Below are 18,180 nucleotides of genomic sequence, written 5' to 3'. Positions count from 1 at the left end.
CCCCTGTTGCTTGTCTTGTGTTTCTATGGTGTATTGATAGTCATGTGCTTTTTGTGCTGAGGTGTTTTTTCTGTTATCAAACTGTTCTCCCACTAGGAGCTCAGTCTGAGTGGAGTTTTTTTTTCTCCTCCTCTTACCTCATGTTATGTATTTTCGTTGTTTTTTTCCTATCAGCCTACCTCTCTGACATGTTTCCCCAATGTGATGTTTGTGTAAAGTTGGTCAGAAGGTTCCTTTGTAAGTGCGCATGCGCCATTAGCGTGCTGCTTGCTGTAACCCTAATTTCCTTCGGGATTAATAAAGTATTCTGATTCTGATTCTAAGAAAGTGAAGACGTTGTTGGGCTTTCCTCATGATGGTGGTTGTGTTCAGGTTCCAGGAGAGGTCAGCTGATATGTGCACACCCAGGAACTTGACACTGATGACCATCTCAACGGCAGATCCGTTGATGTGCAGTGGGGTGTGGGCCATTGAGCTCTTCCTGAAGTTAACAACCATCTCTTAAGTCTTCTGAACATTTAGAGACAGGTTGTTATTCTGACACCAGTCCACCAGGTGTTGTACCTAAACTCCACGATGTAAGATATTTTGTGCATCTGTCAGTTTCCAGGAACAGTGATCAGACAGAGTTAATCTGAAACCAGCTATATATCTGCAAACAGCTCCTTCTGAATGGGACAAAAGCAGGTAGGAAATGCCTGTGTGTGCGTGTTTATATGTGTGTGTCACTTTGACAGCTGGGACAAACTGCTATCAGTCAGCACAGCGGACAGTGAAATACCTCCACCAGGACCTCCAGCCTCTCGTTTTGTTTTGAGATATTCAAAATCTGCTCATCCTCTCAGGAACTTGTGTTCGAACCTCTTTTTTTCTCTTCTCTTGAATTTCTTTATGGTTTTGTGTGAATTTATGATGGGGAATTAAAATGGTGAGGAAGAAAAAGCTGCTGGTGTTTGAGTAAGTACTACTCTTGGACGCCTTTTCTCTTTAAAATGTTTGCTCAGTGTTGCCTATTTGGTCTGTAACCTCGATTTAGTTATTACAATATACTTCTGTCACATGACTTTATACATGTATGTTTCTGTATTTGTGGCAGCTCTCAGATGCTGATGCGGTTTTGATTTGGTGAATAATGTATGGACACTTATTTTCAACGTGTCTTAATACATACATACATTAATAATGAGATGGATATAGCAGCTGCTCTCCCAGGCAGATATTGATTTCATGCCATCCAAGTGAAATTTTATTCAACATTAAACTCTGACCTTGGGAAATATTCACACTGTAATCATTATCGTCCAGGAAAGAAAAATAAGAGAGAGAGGGAATTAAAGACATGAAATGACAGGTGAAATATTTTTTTCCTGTGTGAAATAACCTGTGCTCAAACTATTTTCTGTCAGCTTCCCTTTTGTGCTGCTGCTATTGTGGCAGCACAGGTGAAACAAGAGCTCATGTGCGTATTGTCTGTGCGAGCTGGTGTGTATTGTGCGTGCGTGTATGTATGGGTGACCTTTACATTGTGTTTTATCTAGCATTTTCTTGCTCTGGGAATTTTGTTATTTTCCCTTTCGAATCTTATCAGACTAGGAAAGGAAAGTGGAATTTCTCCATCTATTGGTGCAAAAGCAGTTTGTATTTATCAGCTGAATTGAAAGGATTTTCTCTCTGTTCTTCCTCTCTTCTTAGAATTTGTGGAAGCATGATGTGGGATGGATAAACAACTACAAAACTCTAATGTAAGTTTGCTGGATAATGTGCATTAGCCATGTGTGTTTTGGGGATTGAATGACAGCAGAGAGGGATACACATATGAGTGAGCGGTCACTCTAGCAGCAGTTTTCCTTATCAATAATAATTATATAATCTGTAAGCATGTAGCAGCGATAAGATTTCTCAAATCTAGTGAGAAAGGCTTCACATTTTGCAAGTGTGTTACAGATTTCACATTTTCTAAAATGACAAATATTCTATCAACTAAATATTTCTGTTATTTTTGTTATTTAAATGTCCTTTTAAGCATGTATGTCTCTCTGTGGCTCTCTGTGTAGATGGCCTCTAATGAGCTGGACCTTCCTGCCCTCTCCGGTGACCCCCAGCCTGGTGACCTCATTGAGATTTTCAGACCAGCCTATCAGCATTGGGCTCTCTACCTGGGAGATGGTTACATCATCAACTTAACTCCTGTTGGTCAGTAAAAGAGTTTCTAACGTAAAACTTGCGGCTATCCTCACAAATCTGACATAAACCTGTCATGTTTTAGACTGAGGTTAAAAGGCTCACATTACAAACTACATCCTGATGCTTAATTAAATTAGAGAATAGTTCTCTCTTGGCTCTTGACGGAGGCGGTCGCATTCTTCTCCCTCTCCCTTATCTTTCCTGCTTGGCTTCTCATGTCTTTTGTATAGTCTCGCTTTCTAACCCTCAAAGAGTTTCTCAGTCTTCTTCTCTAAAACCGAAAGAATTATGGATTTGATCAACTGGTCCCGTAGCGGAATTGACACCTTCCTGGGCTTGGGAGAGCCCGATTGTCCTGCGGAGACATTTGCTGCCGGATACTCGATGGTCGGTTGCATCGTTTGTCTGGCGACACTCTCGATGGAGGACAATGAACGACATCTACCAATTCGGAACCACGATAACAGAGTTCTGGCTGATTGGAGCTGGCTCAGACCTGGCTTATCGAAGTACAAGAAGCGGCTACAGCTGTTCAAAATCCCACAAGGCTGGCCGGCATGATAGACGATGGGCAGGGCTGTGAGTACTCAGACTGTGTTTTGAACTCAATATGGATACGATCTTGGAGAAGAACAACGGGAATTGAGAGAATTGGTGACCAGTGACGGACATTAGACCAATTGTAAAATTGGATGCAGTTGTTCTCACTAAACCTAAACATTCACCATCTTCACTCATACGGCCATCCCACTGGCACCAGCTGAAGGCCTGCCAAGGTTGAAGCTGACTGGAACAACAACCTTCCTTCAAGGCCATCCGCGCTGATCGAAGATTGTTGACTTTTGCATAACCGGGTGAAGGGACACTTTCTCTCGGTTGAACATGGAAAACGCACACACACGCATGTACACTGACACAGACCTACACTCACCCCCCACCCCCTCCAAACGCCTTCGAAGCTCATGTCTTTATGTTGTGAGATGTGATGATTTATGTGCTGAGGTGTTTTTTTCTGTTCTCAAACTGATCTTCCTGTTGGAGCTCAGTCTGGGGGGAGTTATTTTTTCTCCTTGTCTTTCCTCATGTTGTGCATTTTCCATTGTTATACCTCTCTGACCTGTCTTCCCCATGTGATGTTTGTCTAATGTATGTATGGTCGGAGGGTAAGATGGCGCTGGCAAAGGTCGGCAGCCTTAACCCAATTTCTTTCGGGGTCAACCTTCAGGATCAATAAAGTTTTATTGAATTGAATTGATTTGAATTCAAATTAATTTTAGCTTTGTTTATTTCACTAAGGTCTGGGCACTTCATAACTCCTGAGATGTCGTTTATCAAATAATTGAAGGAAGAGTGAAAGGAGGTTAAAAATTAATACAATACAACTTCGTTGACCTGTTAAACTGAAATACCCACTCTGACGCCACTGTGCAGTGACTAGTAACATGTAACATGTAAACAAATTCAGGTATGAAAATACTGATAAATCACTGATTTGTGCATGAAATGTTTGTATCCATAAATCATGCACACATTTTTGTGTATGCACTGTTAGTAAGTGAGGGCCATTGTTCCAGATGCAGCTTTGCAAACCTAAACTCTCCTGTCGTGCTCATTTTTAGAGAAAAGAGGCTTTATCTTGGCAAACTATTCATACTGGTTCAGTATTTTTCTAGCTGTCATGAATTTTAACATTCAACATGCCAACTGAAGCCTTTAGTCTGAGATGTAGCTCTTGGGTCATCGTGGGGCTATGATGTGCACTCCTGGGAATATTGTAGGATCGTGTTTACACACGTCTGAATGCTCCAGGCCAGCAAACTGCAGAAACTTTATAGAGGTGCTCACACTTTTTGATGATTATGTGCATTTTCCAGGGAAAGAGAGAGGATGTTCTTACTTTTTCACAAATACACCCAGAGTCCTGTAAAAATGTCCTTTTTCATAGTGAACTGCATTCACTGTGAAACGGGCTGGGATAACATATCACAATTTTCACCCCCTTTTAACCAAAACTTGTTTTTACCCTTTTTTGACAAGCGTGTGGCCCCTGTTATCTGCAGATGTTGGCATCCCCTCCCCCTGTTTCATACTTGAAAACGTCCCCATTTCTATCCGGTCTTTTAGTCTGATGGCATTAGCTGTTTCTGGGTCCAAACTCCGCTTCAGGTCCCAAAGTCAAATGAACACTGCGGTATAACTGAGCGTTACAAACTGTCTAAATTCTTTCATCTTAATAAAATGATCAGCGTTGCTGCTTTACCAGGTGTAACAATTCAGTTTAACATCCAGGCATCCATGAAAACAGAAGTTATGAAATTTAACTGAGTTTGAAGTTAGCAGGAGGTTAGCTCGCTAGTTTCCACCTAAACATGATAGAGTATGTTCTGACTGAGAGATTTAAAAAAAAAAATGAAAACGTACAGCTCAGTTGTTCTCTTGACTGAAGTTTGGTCCATTTACAGCATCCTGTGATTGCATTTGTCTCTAAACATCGGGAACCCTCACGTTAACTTTTATCGAGTGGAAAAAAGGTTAGCATTCATTCTCCAGCTTCATTGTGCTAATGTGTTTATATCTGGTCTTTAAGTCTGGCGTCATTAGCCTTAGCCTACAGAAGAGTCTTTCTTCTCTTCCCTTTGACAATTTAAATCATCTCCTCCTTTCCCACAGATGAGAGCCAGGCAGCCGCCATGTCCAGTGTGAAGTCTGTCTTCAGCAGGAAGGCAGTGGTACGCATGCAGCTACTGAAGGAGGTAGTGGGAAGTGATTCCTACCGTGTCAACAACAAGTATGACCACAACCACACACCCCTCCCTGTCTGTGAAATCATCCAGCGGGCACAAGTCCTCATTGGCCAGGAGGTCTCTTATGACTTGCTGGGGAGCAACTGCGAGCACTTCGTTACCCTTCTTCGTTACGGGGAGGGGGTGTCTGAGCAGGTCTCTCACTGTTTGTTCTGCTTCTGTCACTAAAAGCGACTAATAAATCCAAAACATTGTCCCTGTCATAGTCTCACATTGTCAGACATTTAAAAACATTGACCAAAGTGGCAAATCAGAGTGAACCTTAACATCAGGGATTTATCCATCCTAGGGCTCTACTATACCACTAAAATGAAAACATGATACTTTGTCCCAAAATATAATTCATAATTCTATTTTTCACCCACATATTATCTTATAATTGCTTTAATTATGACCATGTTCTGTATTGAAAACAACGACATCCAAATCTACTTTAAAGCTATGTTTAAGAGCCAAATACATCCTGCCAAAGCCTTAATCTTTACACAACAAATCAGCTTTGAATTAAATAATCAGCTCAAAAGAGTTTACGGGAAAAAAAGGTTTACTGTAAATGAATGTGTTGTTGCCTGCTTCCTCTTATAAGTTAGACAAATCTGAGTTACAGACTAATGAGTTAGTCTTGTTAAGTTTGGAATCATGCTGTATTGTAAATATGCAATAAAATCAATCAGCCTCTGCTGCTCCTATTCTAACTTGCAGTCCACGCCCTGCCCCTCCTTCTTGTCTCCACAGGCTTCACGAGCCATTGGGGCCATCAGTTTGGTGACGGCAGCAGCCAGTGCCTTCTCTGTCCTGGGACTGATCAACACACGGTCCAGAAACAGGCCTTTCTGACAGCTGTAGTCTTCACTAAAGTGTTTTCCCTAAATTCATTTGGCTGTGATAAAAAATAACAAAATAAACATTGATAAAGATTTAAAAAATGATGTTATGTTTATTAACAGACCCCATATACTATTACAATATGGCCGCAGTTGTTTGTTGATCCAGTCTTTGTTGTAGGCAGGAGTTGTGAATTATTTGACCAAAATTTTTTTTAACCCATGGAGCATTAATCATAGTTTGATGGGGTTAGGTTGGTGAATCTAAATTGCCTGTAGGTGTGAATAGTTGTCTGTCTCTTTGCGACAGATGGGTGACCTGTCCAGGGTGTACCCCGCTCCTTGCCCTATAGCAGCTGGGATTAGCTCCTAAAGAGATGGATGGACAGAAATGTATCATCACCTTTGTAACTGAAAAACTATAAGCACGCCGGACACCAGTATAGGCCAGAGTAAATACTGTGGATCCCTGTTTTCTGTAATTTCAGCAAACCACGCATGGTGTGTTATTTTCACTTAATTAATTTTTGATGCCATTAGATGAAAGCAATTAATGGGTAATGGAGAGTTGTTGAATGAATTAATTACAGTCTTATTTTACGTTGCTCAGACTGCCATGGTAAATGGCCTGTATTTGTATAGCACTTTACTTAGTCCCTAAGGACCCCAAAGTGCTTTACACTACATCCAGTCATCCACCCACAGGTGATGGCAGCTACATTGTAGCCACAGCTGCCCTGGGGCTCACTGACAGAGGTGAGGCTGCCGGACACTGGCGCCCTTTGACCACCACCAGTGGGCAACAGATGAAGTGTCTTGCCCAAGGACACACCGACCGAGACTGTCGGAGTCGGGGCTCGAACCGGCAACCTTCTGATTGCAAGACGAACTCCCAACTCTTGAGCCACGATCGCCTGTATGCATGACAAGAACAGTCCTTCTCCCTCAATAGCAATTCATAAACATGAGCTATTTTTGTGTGTCTAGTACTAATCTTGTCCATATAACTGGATATATTTATAGCAGCAACGGCATTAATAATAATAATAATAATAATAATAATAATAATGCATTTTATTTAAGATATCGTAGTAATGTGTTGTTAACAGCAGGTGGCGAAACATGCGCGAAACTAACAAACAAATCCGAAGAAGAAGAAGAAGTGTGACGTCGTAGTCCTGCGCCGGCACGTGTACACGTGCTGTTTTCATAGGCAGAGGGGTGTTTTGAGTGTGTGACATATCTGTGTGTTAAGGTCCGGCGTAAAAGTAAAGCAGCAAATATGGGGAAGAAACTTAAGGTCGGAAAGACCCGGAAAGATAAATTCTACCACCTGGCCAAAGAAACAGGTAGAGTACCGGAAAACAACACGAGCTCGAGACTGTCGTGATATTAGCATTAGCAGGCTAAAGCTCCGATCGATATCAAGTGTGGGTTGCAGACTGCTGGCAATCTTTTAAATCTCCTCTTTTGTGTAATTTTTAGGTTATCGCTCTCGTTCCTCCTTCAAACTGATCCAGCTTAACCGTAAGTTCCAGTTTCTGCAGAAAGCCCGAGCTCTGGTGGATCTGTGCGCTGCACCTGGAGGGTGGTAAGCATCCCGTCACCAGACATGCCGTCGTGTGTGGTAACAAAAGGAAAAGAAGTAACCCCTCGGGGGGGAAGCTGGCCAGTTGACCACTTTGCAGTCTTTGGTCATTCGCTTCTGTCACATTTGAACGATCACCAAAGGTCTTTGTTATAACAAGTGGCAGCTGAGTCAGGGACAGAGAGAAGAGAAAACAGCGACCACGTTGACAGAAGTGTTAGAATAGAATAGCCTTTATTGTCATTGTACAGAGTACAACGAAATTGGAGTGCCACTCCCTTGGTGCAAGATAAATAATAAATATAAATGTAAAATATAAAAAGTGCAATAAAATAATCGCAAGTACTCAAACAATAGTAAGTACGATATATACAGGATAGCAGCATTAATATAATGACAGTATGGGGGAGAGGGGAGAAAGTAGGGGGTGAAAGTCAGGGAAGAGGAGCTGACTGGTGATTGTACAGTTGCAGTTTGTGTAAAGTTGCATTAACTTAGGACCGTGTGTGACCAACCTCGACCTCCTCTCTGGTGAGCACGACTCTGGTTCACTATAATCACAGACTTTCTTTTGCTGTGATTACAAGATAAAATGCACGAGCCTTACAGAAATGACATTACGGTACAATACGTCATGACGGAAGCGAAAACGGATAAATGAGTGATTTGTACTATGCAAAATAATCAAAGTTGAATTCAAAATCTCCTTTTCCAGGTTGCAGGTAGCGTCTAAGTTTATGCCTGTTTCAAGTCTGATAATCGGTGAGTGCAAATTTCTCCAATGATAAATGGCTCTGTTTCTGTTATGCTTCTAAAGCAGCTGTAACGCGTGTGACAATACTTCCCCATATGAGTGGTTTCTTCTTCTCAGGTGTTGACTTGGTCCCCATTAAACCCATCCCCAACGTGGTGACACTTCAAGAAGACATCACCACTGAGAAATGCAGACAGGTGAGAAAGCTGCTGCTGTTCACAACATCACTGAAAAAACATAAAATCAGAGATGATATTTCAACAGTACAGATGTGGACAGCCAACGCTATGTTTGTGACATGGTTTTAACTGATGAGACACTCTTTCCGTTGTACAGTCTCTCAGAAAGGAGCTTCAGACTTGGAAAGTGGATGTTGTGTTAAACGATGGAGCCCCAAATGTGGGAGCTAACTGGCAGCACGATGCCTTTTCCCAAGGTGAGTCGAGACAAAACGTCTAGAGATCAGACTGCAGTAAAACAGCATTCGCACAATATGTCCAAAATGATTTAATTTGGTTGAAGAGGATTGTAAGGGGTTCTTTTTTGATACATCCTTTCCACTCTTTGATTTTGTGTCTCTGTTGTGCCTAAACTAGTTCATGTCCATTTTCCACAGTATTTGGTATTTAAATCTAATTTTGAAATCCTCCCTTTTTCACCCACAGCTCACCTGACTCTCATGGCTCTGAAGTTGGCCTGTGAGTTTCTTACCAAAGGAGGCACCTTTGTCACCAAGGTGTTTCGCTCCAAAGACTACCAGCCTCTGCTTTGGATCTTCCAGCAGTTCTTCAAGAAGGTGCAGGCCACCAAACCGCAGGCATCCAGGAATGAGTCTGCTGAGATCTTTGTCATCTGTCAGGGTCGGTGTCATTAGCACAACCTTTATTATTTCATTCGCTTTTTGAAGACAATAAATAATGATCTTAATTTTGACCTTGTTCTTGACTAAACCTCACCTAAACCTCCCCCATTGTCGTCGTCATCAGGTTTTGTTGCCCCGGACAAAATCGACAGCAAGTTCTTTGACCCCAAGTATGCATTCAAAGAGGTGGAGGTGCAGGCCAAAACTGTGAAGGAGCTGATCCCTGTAAAGAAGCCAAAGGCATGTATACTGACAAGTGTTTGGTCACGATAAGCATGTCAGATCTGGCTGTGATTGCCTGTTATGAAATTTTTGGCTTTTAAACACTGTTTTATTTATCAGTCACAAGGTTTAAGACTTACTTTAAGGCACATTTGAGCCCAGAAATGAACCATCAGTGATGAAGCAGCTCTTCTTCTGTTGCAGGCGGAGGGATATACAGATGGAGATCTGACGCTCTACCACAGTTTCATGGTGACCGATTTTCTGAAAGCCGAGAACCCAGTCGACTTTCTGGGAAAAGCCAGTGAGGTGAGCTTTTTTTGTTTGTGTGTGTGTGTGTGGGGGGGGCTTTGAGACAGTCCTGTTAAGAATAAGAACTAAGAAGAAAACTCGTGCTTTTCTTGCTCTGTCTCATTCAGATCACCTTCAACAATCCTGATCTGGAGTTTCACTCAGTAACCAGCAATGAAATAAAGGAGTGTTGTCGTGACATCAAAGTCCTGGGCCGCAAAGAACTCCGGTGAGCTTTTCCATCTCTCACTCGCCACGTTTGTGCTTTAGTAAGCTGCTGCTACTTTACTGTGCTTGCACATCACATACATCAGATGGTGTGCGAACGTGTTGTAGCAAATTTCAAATTCAAATTTTATTTGTCACGTACACAGTCATACACAGTACGATATGTAGTGAAATGCTTGGACAACTGCTCGTGACCTAAAGAAAAGAAAAAAGGAAAAGGCTATGAATAAGATAGGAAATAAATATGAAAAATTAAAAAGGGTAAATTTAACTAGGAAGGAATAAAATATAAATTAAGGTTAAAAATGAAATAACTGTACAACACAAATTAGAATGAAGGGTAAATTTAACTGGGAAGAATAAGATAAAATATATAAATTAAAGTTGAAAATAAAATAACTGTACAACAAAATACACAATACACAATATAGAACTATATAAGAATGTATGAAGAAATATAAATAAATATATACACAATAACAGCAGCTGTACAAGTATTAACCGGAAATGAAGAATATAGTGACCAGTGTTGTGCAAAACCAAAGTCCAGAAAGTCCAGTGTGTGTGTAAGAACCATATGTGTGGGTCAGTACTGTGTGGTGGTGTGATTGAGAGACCGTATCGCCTGCGGGAAGAAGCTCCTCCTCAGTCTCTCTGTGTTGGTCTTCAGGGAGCGGAATCGCTTTCCTGACCTCAGCAGAGAGAACAGTCTGTTGTTGGGATGGCTGAGGTCCTTCACCATCTTCCTGGCCTTGGTCCAGCACCGCCTGCTGTAGATTGAGTGCAGGTCAGGGAGCTCGGAGCGGATGGTGCGCTCAGCTGACCGCACAACCCTCTGTAGAGCTCGTCTGTCCTGCTTGGTGCTGTTCCCGAACCAGGTTAAGATGTTTCCCGCCAGGATGCTCTCTATGGTGCACGAGTAAAAGTTCCTGAGCACCTTGGAGGGCAGTTGGAAGTCTCTCAAGCGTCTGAGGTGGTAGAGACGCTGACGGGCCTTTTTCACCACGGTGTTGATGTGACAGGACCATGACAGGTCCTGCGTGATGTGAACTCCGAGGTATTTGAAGCTGTCCACTCTCTCCACTGGGCACTCGTTGATGACGGGGGTCTGGTAGTTCCTCTCCTGCTTAGTGCTGAAGTCCACTATCAGCTCCTTTGTCTTACTGACGTTTAGAAGGAGGTTGTTCCTCTGGCACCAGTTCTCCAGATTCCTAATCTCCTTCAGGTAGGCCGTCTCGTTGTTATCAGAGATCAGGCCCACCACGACGGTGTCGTCAGCAAACTTGATGATGGTGGTGGAGCTGGTAGTGGCCACACAGTCATATGTGTACAAAGAGTACAGCAGGGGGCTCAGAACACACCCCTGGGGGGCTCCAGTGCTGAGAGTGGTGGAGGCTGAGACATGTCCGCCCATCCTTACTGCCTGTGGTCTGCCAGTTAGGAAGTTGGAGATCCACTGACACATAGATGAGCTGAGTCCCAGATAGCATGAAGTGTTGTTAACACGGGCCGTGTTTGCATGTCTTTTCTCACGTTTGCAGCCTGCTGCTGAACTGGAGGTCCAAGCTGAGGAGATACCTAGCTAAGAAACTGAAAGACGAGGCTAAGCAGCTCGACCAGGAGATCAGGTTTAAAAAAAGAAAAGAAAAAGCAATTTAAATATTAAATCTTTGTTAAAGTGTGTCACACATAAATCATCTCTACATTGTTTTTAGCTTAAGCTCAGATGAAGAAGGGAGCAATTCAGAGGAAGAAGCAGGAAAGAAGAAGGAGGATGAAGAGGAGGAGGGTGAGGACAACGAGGAGGAAGAAATGGTGAAAAAGCTGGCAGAGCTGAAAGCTGAGGAGGTGGCTGAGCTCAAACGGTATGAACCGCTTTAGTTTTTTGTGTTTTCGGTGACATTAATTCCTCATCTTTCCTACTTTGTCTTGATAGGTGCATCTTGCCTTAAAGAGAAGCAACACTTTACTTTTAGTTTCACCTCTCTTAGCTTTTGCCACGGATGCAGTTGTAGGGGCAAACCAAGAAACTGTCTCTTGCTGATTTGGCAGGAAGAAGAGGAAACTGCTGAAGGAGCAGCGGAAGCAGAGAGAGAGAGTGGAGCTGAAGATGGATCTACCGGGTGTGTCCATCGCCTCCACCGAGGACTCGTCCTTGTTCTCTCTCGTCTCCATCAAGAAGAAAAAGGTAAACGTCACACGCTGCTTCCCTAAAGCACCAAACTCAAGATCAGAATACCGCTGATTCCCACAGAGTTCAAGTCCCACGAGCTTTATCACTGAGAAGCGGCTTCATGTTAATTTCTCGGTCCCTCAGGTGCTTGTTGACATATCAAAGGGGGACATGAAGGCAGCGGACACTCTGGTAGATGAAGACGATGATTTTCACCTCTCCGATGAAGATGGCGATGATGCAGATAAAATGTCACTGGCATCTGATTTGGATGACGAGGATCTGGAAGAGGTGGAACGGCGACAAAAGGAGCTGGAAAAGAAAGCGCCAAAAAAGAAGTAAGAGGCCATTCAGAGCAAAAGCACTCTGAGGTACTGGTGATGTGGTGCCTGGCTCTGTAGGAGTTCTCTTTAGAAAGGTGTTAAGCACTGAATAGCATGTATACATTAGGGCTGGGTATCGTCACTGATTTCTAGAATCGATTCTATTCCGATTCACAAGGTCCTGAATCGATTCGATTCAATTCGATTTAAATCTGGGAAATTTTGACAGTCAGAAATATTATAATTCAGATCAGTACATTTACATATTTTTGTATCTAAAGGAAGCTGACGCTTTCCAGACTTTATCAAAGGTGTGAGCATCACAGCAGAGGCCTTTGTGTCAAAGTAGCTGAAGATAAAACAGAAAAACATGAAGGTGATTTTCCTGGCCTGGATTTTATAAAAATATTCTGCAGTACATCAGAAACGAAAGAAAACCATTAATCAACACATGAACATTACCTCTGAAGTTACAGCGGTTTTATTACAGACACGGCGTTTTGCATTTTGTATAATTTTAAAAAGTTTAAATTTGTTCAGAAGCCTGTTGAACGGCAGAAATTAGGTTTTCTTTTCGGAAGTAAGTAAAAGGAAAAAAAACATCGGCCGACAGCCTGTGAACAACGGTAGACTTGTGCGTAACAAGCAAGCGAATAATGCAGAAAACAGATTTCGGGGATAGACGGGAAACTGTTCTTGAAGTACACTGAGAAAAAGAGAGAGAGAGAGAGCTGTGCATGAAGTGTGATTTTATCCTGGTGGAAGCAAAACAGCAAAAGTCAGTGAATTCATGACGATCTTTATGTGAAGCTTAGTTTGGATCTTCTTTTGCTGCTGGTTCAGTCAATATTGTTTGGAGAGAGATAAAACTAACAGCTTTAGAATCAGCGCAAAAAGGACGTAAACACAAAGCGCGGACCCGCCGAAACATCAGAATCGGCGAGCTGTCGGCTTTCAGCCCCGACCGTGTCGTTGGTGAGAAAGGCGACATCTCACTGATTCTGATGTTTTGGCGGCTCCACGCTTTGTGTTTACGTCTTTGTGCAGAAGCCGTGTTCCTGCTCTCATTTACTGTTTTAAATGTTTGGTGGTTGTCAAAATTTGTGACGTTTCACCTGAGATTCTGGAATTTTGGGCAAAATACATTTATATAAAAAATCGATTCAGGATTTTAATGAATCGATATCACGTTATCCAAGCCAGAATCACTTTTAATCGATGAATCGATTATTAAAACCCACCCCTAGTATACATGTTCAGTGAGTACAAATTTATTTTTAGCAGAGTTGGTCTCAAACTAGACTGATTTACTAGAATTGTTATTGTCATTCCACAAGTTTGATGCTTACTGTTTTTCCCTGGAAGCTCAAGTCTGTTTATTTATTTATTTTACCAGAAAGAAAGCCCAACCTTTCTAGAAGACCTCAAAGTTCACGATTCATTTCTGTGGTTTTCAGAGTAAAGTTTACCAACCAAGAGGAGGAGGAGGATGAAGAGCAGGATGGTGGCTTGGTGGTGGAGCTAGAGGGAAAAGATGAGAAGATGGAGCGTCAGGCCGACCTGTGGTTCAGCAAGGTATGTGTTTGACTCGTAACACAACATCTAAAGCTCAGGTATTCTTCTGCTGCACCTGTTCGCTGTGTGATGTGGCACCTGCTTCCTACTTGATTTCTGATCTTTCACCGTGCTTTGTGTACCCGTAGGGCATCTTCTCTGAGATTGGCCTCGAAGGAGACGCAGAGAGCGAGCTCAAACAGACCGAGTGGCTCCGGACTAAACAGTCAGGTGTGAAGTGTTTCTCCTCCTCGTGTTCATGTCTTCACACTCACACGTTCACATACATGTTATTTTTCACAGCTTTAAATGAAATTGTGTTTGTGAGGGGCTAGTAGCTATCCTTGTATGTATTCTTACTTCTAGGAAAAGGCAAAAAGAGGAAAGCTGAGGAAGACATAAAGGAGGAGGAGGAGCAGCAAGAAGCTGCTCTGCCAGAGGAGGAAAAGGCAGGACCATCACTGGAAGCTGCAGAGGAGAGTGACAGTGACTCGGATGACAGCAGCGATGATGAAACGTAAAAGCACATTAAGTGTGGCTCTCTTTAGTCCAGTGTGTTACATAATTAATAAGCTTAGTTTGATTGCGTAACTGAAAAGAAATCTGCAATATTTCCAATTTCTTAAAACTGTTCTTAACATTAATGCTAATATACAGGTAACATGTTCACCGGTTTCCTTTTAGGGAGATTACCAGAATGAAGCAGGCCCGGGGGGCTGGTGGAGTATCAGGAGAGGTCGATGATGACGACGACTTCCAGGTTGTTCCTGTCGAAAGTACCAGTGAGTATGACAGTGAGGTCGTCAGCATCCCCAAACACTTCTCGTCATCATCTAAATGTCGCATATAGACATTTCTTTATTTATGCACATTTGGGCTCCAGAACAATTGACAGAGCTCATCTTAAGCCCTACGTTTGAAGCCCTACAAAGAAACTATGCTTTTGCCAGGCAGCACATAATTCTCCGATCTTCTAAATTGTTTGCTTGTCAGTTTTCGAGTGCTGAAACTCTTCCTCAGTGCATCTTTGCACTCAGTGGTGAACCTTTAGTCTGCCATCTTCAGGAAGAGTCAGTCAGTTTTCATGCTTGGTGAGCGCCCCCTGTTGCATGGTGCTGCGTGCTGGCACCCATCCATTTTGGTGTTGCACCTCTAAACTCTTTTGTAACCTGAAGTATTGCACTGCTGCTGCCACAGCTGGGTTGAAAACTCATTTGAATAACCCGCATGGTTTCCAATAAAAGTGCTCTTAAGTTAAATAACATGCACCATTGCATCTCAGCAATATTTGATATGTCTATGTCCTATCTCATGCTTTAGAGCTTATATTCTGTTTTTAGCCTGTGTGTGTGTAACTCTGGATGACTGACTGTTTCTTTAGGTAAGAAAGCTAGAATCCTGAGTCCAGAAGGCCTGGCACTCGGCACTCAGATCGCTACATCTAAGAAGAGGGCAAGGGACCTGGTGGACAGCTCCTTCCACAGGTGTGTGTGCTTTGGATCTTTTTCCATTACAATCCAGAACTAGCAAATGTCCGTGGTTGTCATCATAGCGATGAACTCTGCTGCCCGTATCATCTCCAGGACCCCTTCTGTCCACCACATCACTCCTGTCCTGCAGCAGCTTCATTGGCTCCCGGTCAAATATCGCATCAATTTCAAAATACTCTTGTACACATTTAAGGCTATTCATCATCTCTCTCCTCCATATCTCTCTGACCTGGTCAAGATCATCGCCCCATCTCGTTGTCTCAGATCTTCTTCTTCCCTTTCACTCTCCGTCCCTTCCCCCCCGTCTTGCCACCATGGGGAGCAGGGCTTTCAGCTGCTCTGCTCCACGACTCTGGAATTCCCGACCTCCTGATTTAAGAAACATCTCTTCCTTCTCTCTCTTTAAGTCCAAACTCAAAACCCACTTGTACAAAATAGCTTATCCCACATAACCTCTCCACTCTGCTATTTTATTTGTTTATGTCTTATGCTTTTATGATTCTGTAAACTTCTTGCTTTTATGTTGCTTTTATTCTACTATGTACAGTGACCTTGAGTGTTTTGAAAGGCACTTTCAAATAAAATGTATTATTATTATTATTATTAATGCTGCTGAGCGTTCTGTGACCTTATTAGTATACAACACGAACGCTATAACAAAGGTGGATGTCAAAGTGTTGATGCACCTGGGAGGGCTGTTCTATATGATGAAATATGTCGGATGTTGACAGGAAAATATCTGTCGCTTCATGTTACGCGCTATCGTTTGTTTCGTGGTGTCACAAAAAACCCGTATACGGCAGTATCTTGTTTTTCTCTTCTACCACCTACGCAAGAATCACGTGAAGGAGTGTGGAGAGGGTTTATGGATGAGAAGAAAAGAGCCGTCAGGTGGTCAAAATAAACCTTGGGCTCAAACGTTAGAACATGGCTTTTCCCTGCAGCACGCCATGTAATAAATACTCAAGAAGAAAATGGCGGCCGTTACAACTTATGTCTAAAAAAATGCAGTTTTATGTATCGGTTAAAACACTCGACTCCAGGTGCACGACGCCCACACTTCACGCAGGTCGAGTTGCCCGAGATTCACAGAATTTACAGAAAATGCACCGTTTTGTGATTTATATCGTTGTCGGGATGAGAAATTGGTATATGGAGATTTTGGTCAAATGGCACAGCCCTAATACCTGGTGCTCCATCTGTGGCTTTTCGGCAGACTCTAAGACCATGGCGTTGTTTTTTTGGGGGGGTTTTGTAGCCATTTCGGGTTTCAAAAAGGGCAGTTTTGATTTTTTGGAAGGAGACGCTCTTGCGACTCATCGAGTGACGCCACTGACCAGCTAATCGGTGGCACGCACTCTGACGGCGTCACATTTTAGTATCTGCTCGGATTGCTTGGAACCCCAGTCGAGCAGTGGTACCAGGTACTATGACCTAAAACTTTGCTGAGTCAATCCCAATAGGTACTAATGGAAAAGAATCTGCCTTTCAGATTGCTGATTGCATCTAACGATGCGTATACTCGGGTTAACATTTGTTTTCGACAAATAAGGCTTAAACCTGCTGGAATAAGTGAAGATCACGAATAACACCTTGTGTATGCCGTTTCAGGTTCGCCACCTCTGACGAGCCGTGGGAAGTACCGGAGTGGTTCCTCGATGATGAACGGAAACACCGGAAGAGGCCGGTGCCGGTCACCAAGGAGATGGTGGAGGAATACAAACAAAAATGGAAGGAGATCAATGCTCGGCCAATCAAACGAGTTGCTGAGGCCAAGGCCAGGAAGAAGAGAAGGGTAAAACACTTGTAGCCCGAGGAGCTTTTCGAAGTAATCGGTGTGTTTCCGAATGTATTAATTCCGCTGTTTCTTTTCAAGACGTTGAAAAAAATGGAGCAGGCCAAGAAGAAAGCAGAAGCGGTTGTCAACACAGTGGACATCTCTGAGAGGGAGAAGATGGCTCAGCTGAAGAGGTATGTTGTCACATCTGTGGGGCTGTGAAGACAAAACTAACTGGCTGTTTTACCCAGGAGAAAATTTCAATACTGTTTGTGTTTCTTTCAGTATATACAAGAAAGCCGGCTTGGGGAAAGAAAAGAGAGAAGTAACATACGTTGTGAGCAAAAAGGGTGCTGGGAAGAAGGTGAGACGGCCTCCTGGTGTCAAAGGAGTCTTCAAGGTGGTGGACGGGCGCATGAAGAAAGATTTGCGGGGAATGCAGAGAAAAGAACAACGTGCTAAAGGAGGCAAAGGAAAGCGCGGAAAGGGACGACAGGCTAAGGGTGGCAAAGGAGGGGTGAAGAGTGGTAAAGGGCGAAAATGAAAATGCATTTGAGTTTCTGCTTGTCGTTATTATTATTCAACTCCCTGGACTCGTGTTATAACTGAGCATTTGTGGAGCTTGGTGAACTACGATGGTTCAGTTTTGGCTCCTGTATCACAGACAAAATAAACATGAGTCTCTGTTTTGGAACCTTTGCTGGATTTCTTAAAGCCCTGGAGACCTCAGACATGTCTGGGAGATATGACATCCAGGTTTTATGTATACGTCTCTGTGAAGATGTAGCTGATTTGCCTTGAACCCCCTGGAAGGAAGAGGATTCACTGAACAGCTTAACTGTAAAATGCAGTAAAAGTTTATTGATAAATGTTTGTCTCGTGTAAATTCCAATCTTTGCAATAAAGTTTTTGTTCAGATTGGTTGTTCAAGCATTTTACAAAAAAACCATTTCATCCTTTGTCTAATGCAGCCACAGCTATAAAAGTGCAAAAACATCTGTCTTAGACTGCACAGGCCAAGCAGGAAGCGAACTCAACCTGATGAATGACGTCTTTTCTATTTCAAAAAGGCACGAGTACTTCCTGAAGTCTGACCTGCACAGAAA

At 42.9% G+C, this 18,180-nt stretch overlaps 2 protein-coding genes across 2 annotated transcripts; both read left to right on the top strand.

The window, feature by feature from the left end:
* The first annotated feature begins 761 nt into the window (after positions 1-761).
* Positions 762-5,895, top strand: plaat1 (phospholipase A and acyltransferase 1). Its single transcript, XM_086283390.1, has 5 exons — positions 762-957; positions 1,693-1,742; positions 2,055-2,193; positions 4,855-5,123; positions 5,724-5,895. Exons 2-5 carry the CDS (start codon positions 1,716-1,718, stop codon positions 5,823-5,825), a joined length of 537 nt encoding a protein of 178 aa, XP_086139516.1. The 5' UTR covers positions 762-957; positions 1,693-1,715; the 3' UTR covers positions 5,826-5,895.
* Positions 5,896-6,981: 1,086 nt separating this feature from the next.
* On the top strand, positions 6,982-17,992 carry ftsj3 (FtsJ RNA 2'-O-methyltransferase 3). Its single transcript, XM_086281562.1, has 21 exons — positions 6,982-7,161; positions 7,298-7,403; positions 8,116-8,162; positions 8,272-8,351; positions 8,491-8,590; positions 8,820-9,014; positions 9,141-9,256; positions 9,443-9,547; positions 9,658-9,758; positions 11,299-11,385; positions 11,473-11,622; positions 11,810-11,945; positions 12,075-12,268; positions 13,711-13,828; positions 13,957-14,038; positions 14,174-14,324; positions 14,492-14,589; positions 15,189-15,291; positions 16,909-17,092; positions 17,174-17,268; positions 17,360-17,992. Exons 1-21 carry the CDS (start codon positions 7,095-7,097, stop codon positions 17,616-17,618), a joined length of 2,574 nt encoding a protein of 857 aa, XP_086137688.1. The 5' UTR covers positions 6,982-7,094; the 3' UTR covers positions 17,619-17,992.
* The last annotated feature ends 188 nt before the right edge of the window (positions 17,993-18,180 follow it).

This window comes from Aulonocara sp. 'chitande type north' Nkhata Bay, linkage group LG23 (genome assembly GCF_057382095.1).
Source record: "Aulonocara sp. 'chitande type north' Nkhata Bay isolate Kocher_YH1m ecotype deep benthic linkage group LG23, A_spYH_male_GT1.1, whole genome shotgun sequence".
Taxonomy (NCBI): domain Eukaryota; kingdom Metazoa; phylum Chordata; class Actinopteri; order Cichliformes; family Cichlidae; genus Aulonocara; species Aulonocara sp. 'chitande type north' Nkhata Bay.
This window is presented reverse-complemented; position numbering and strand designations above follow the sequence as displayed.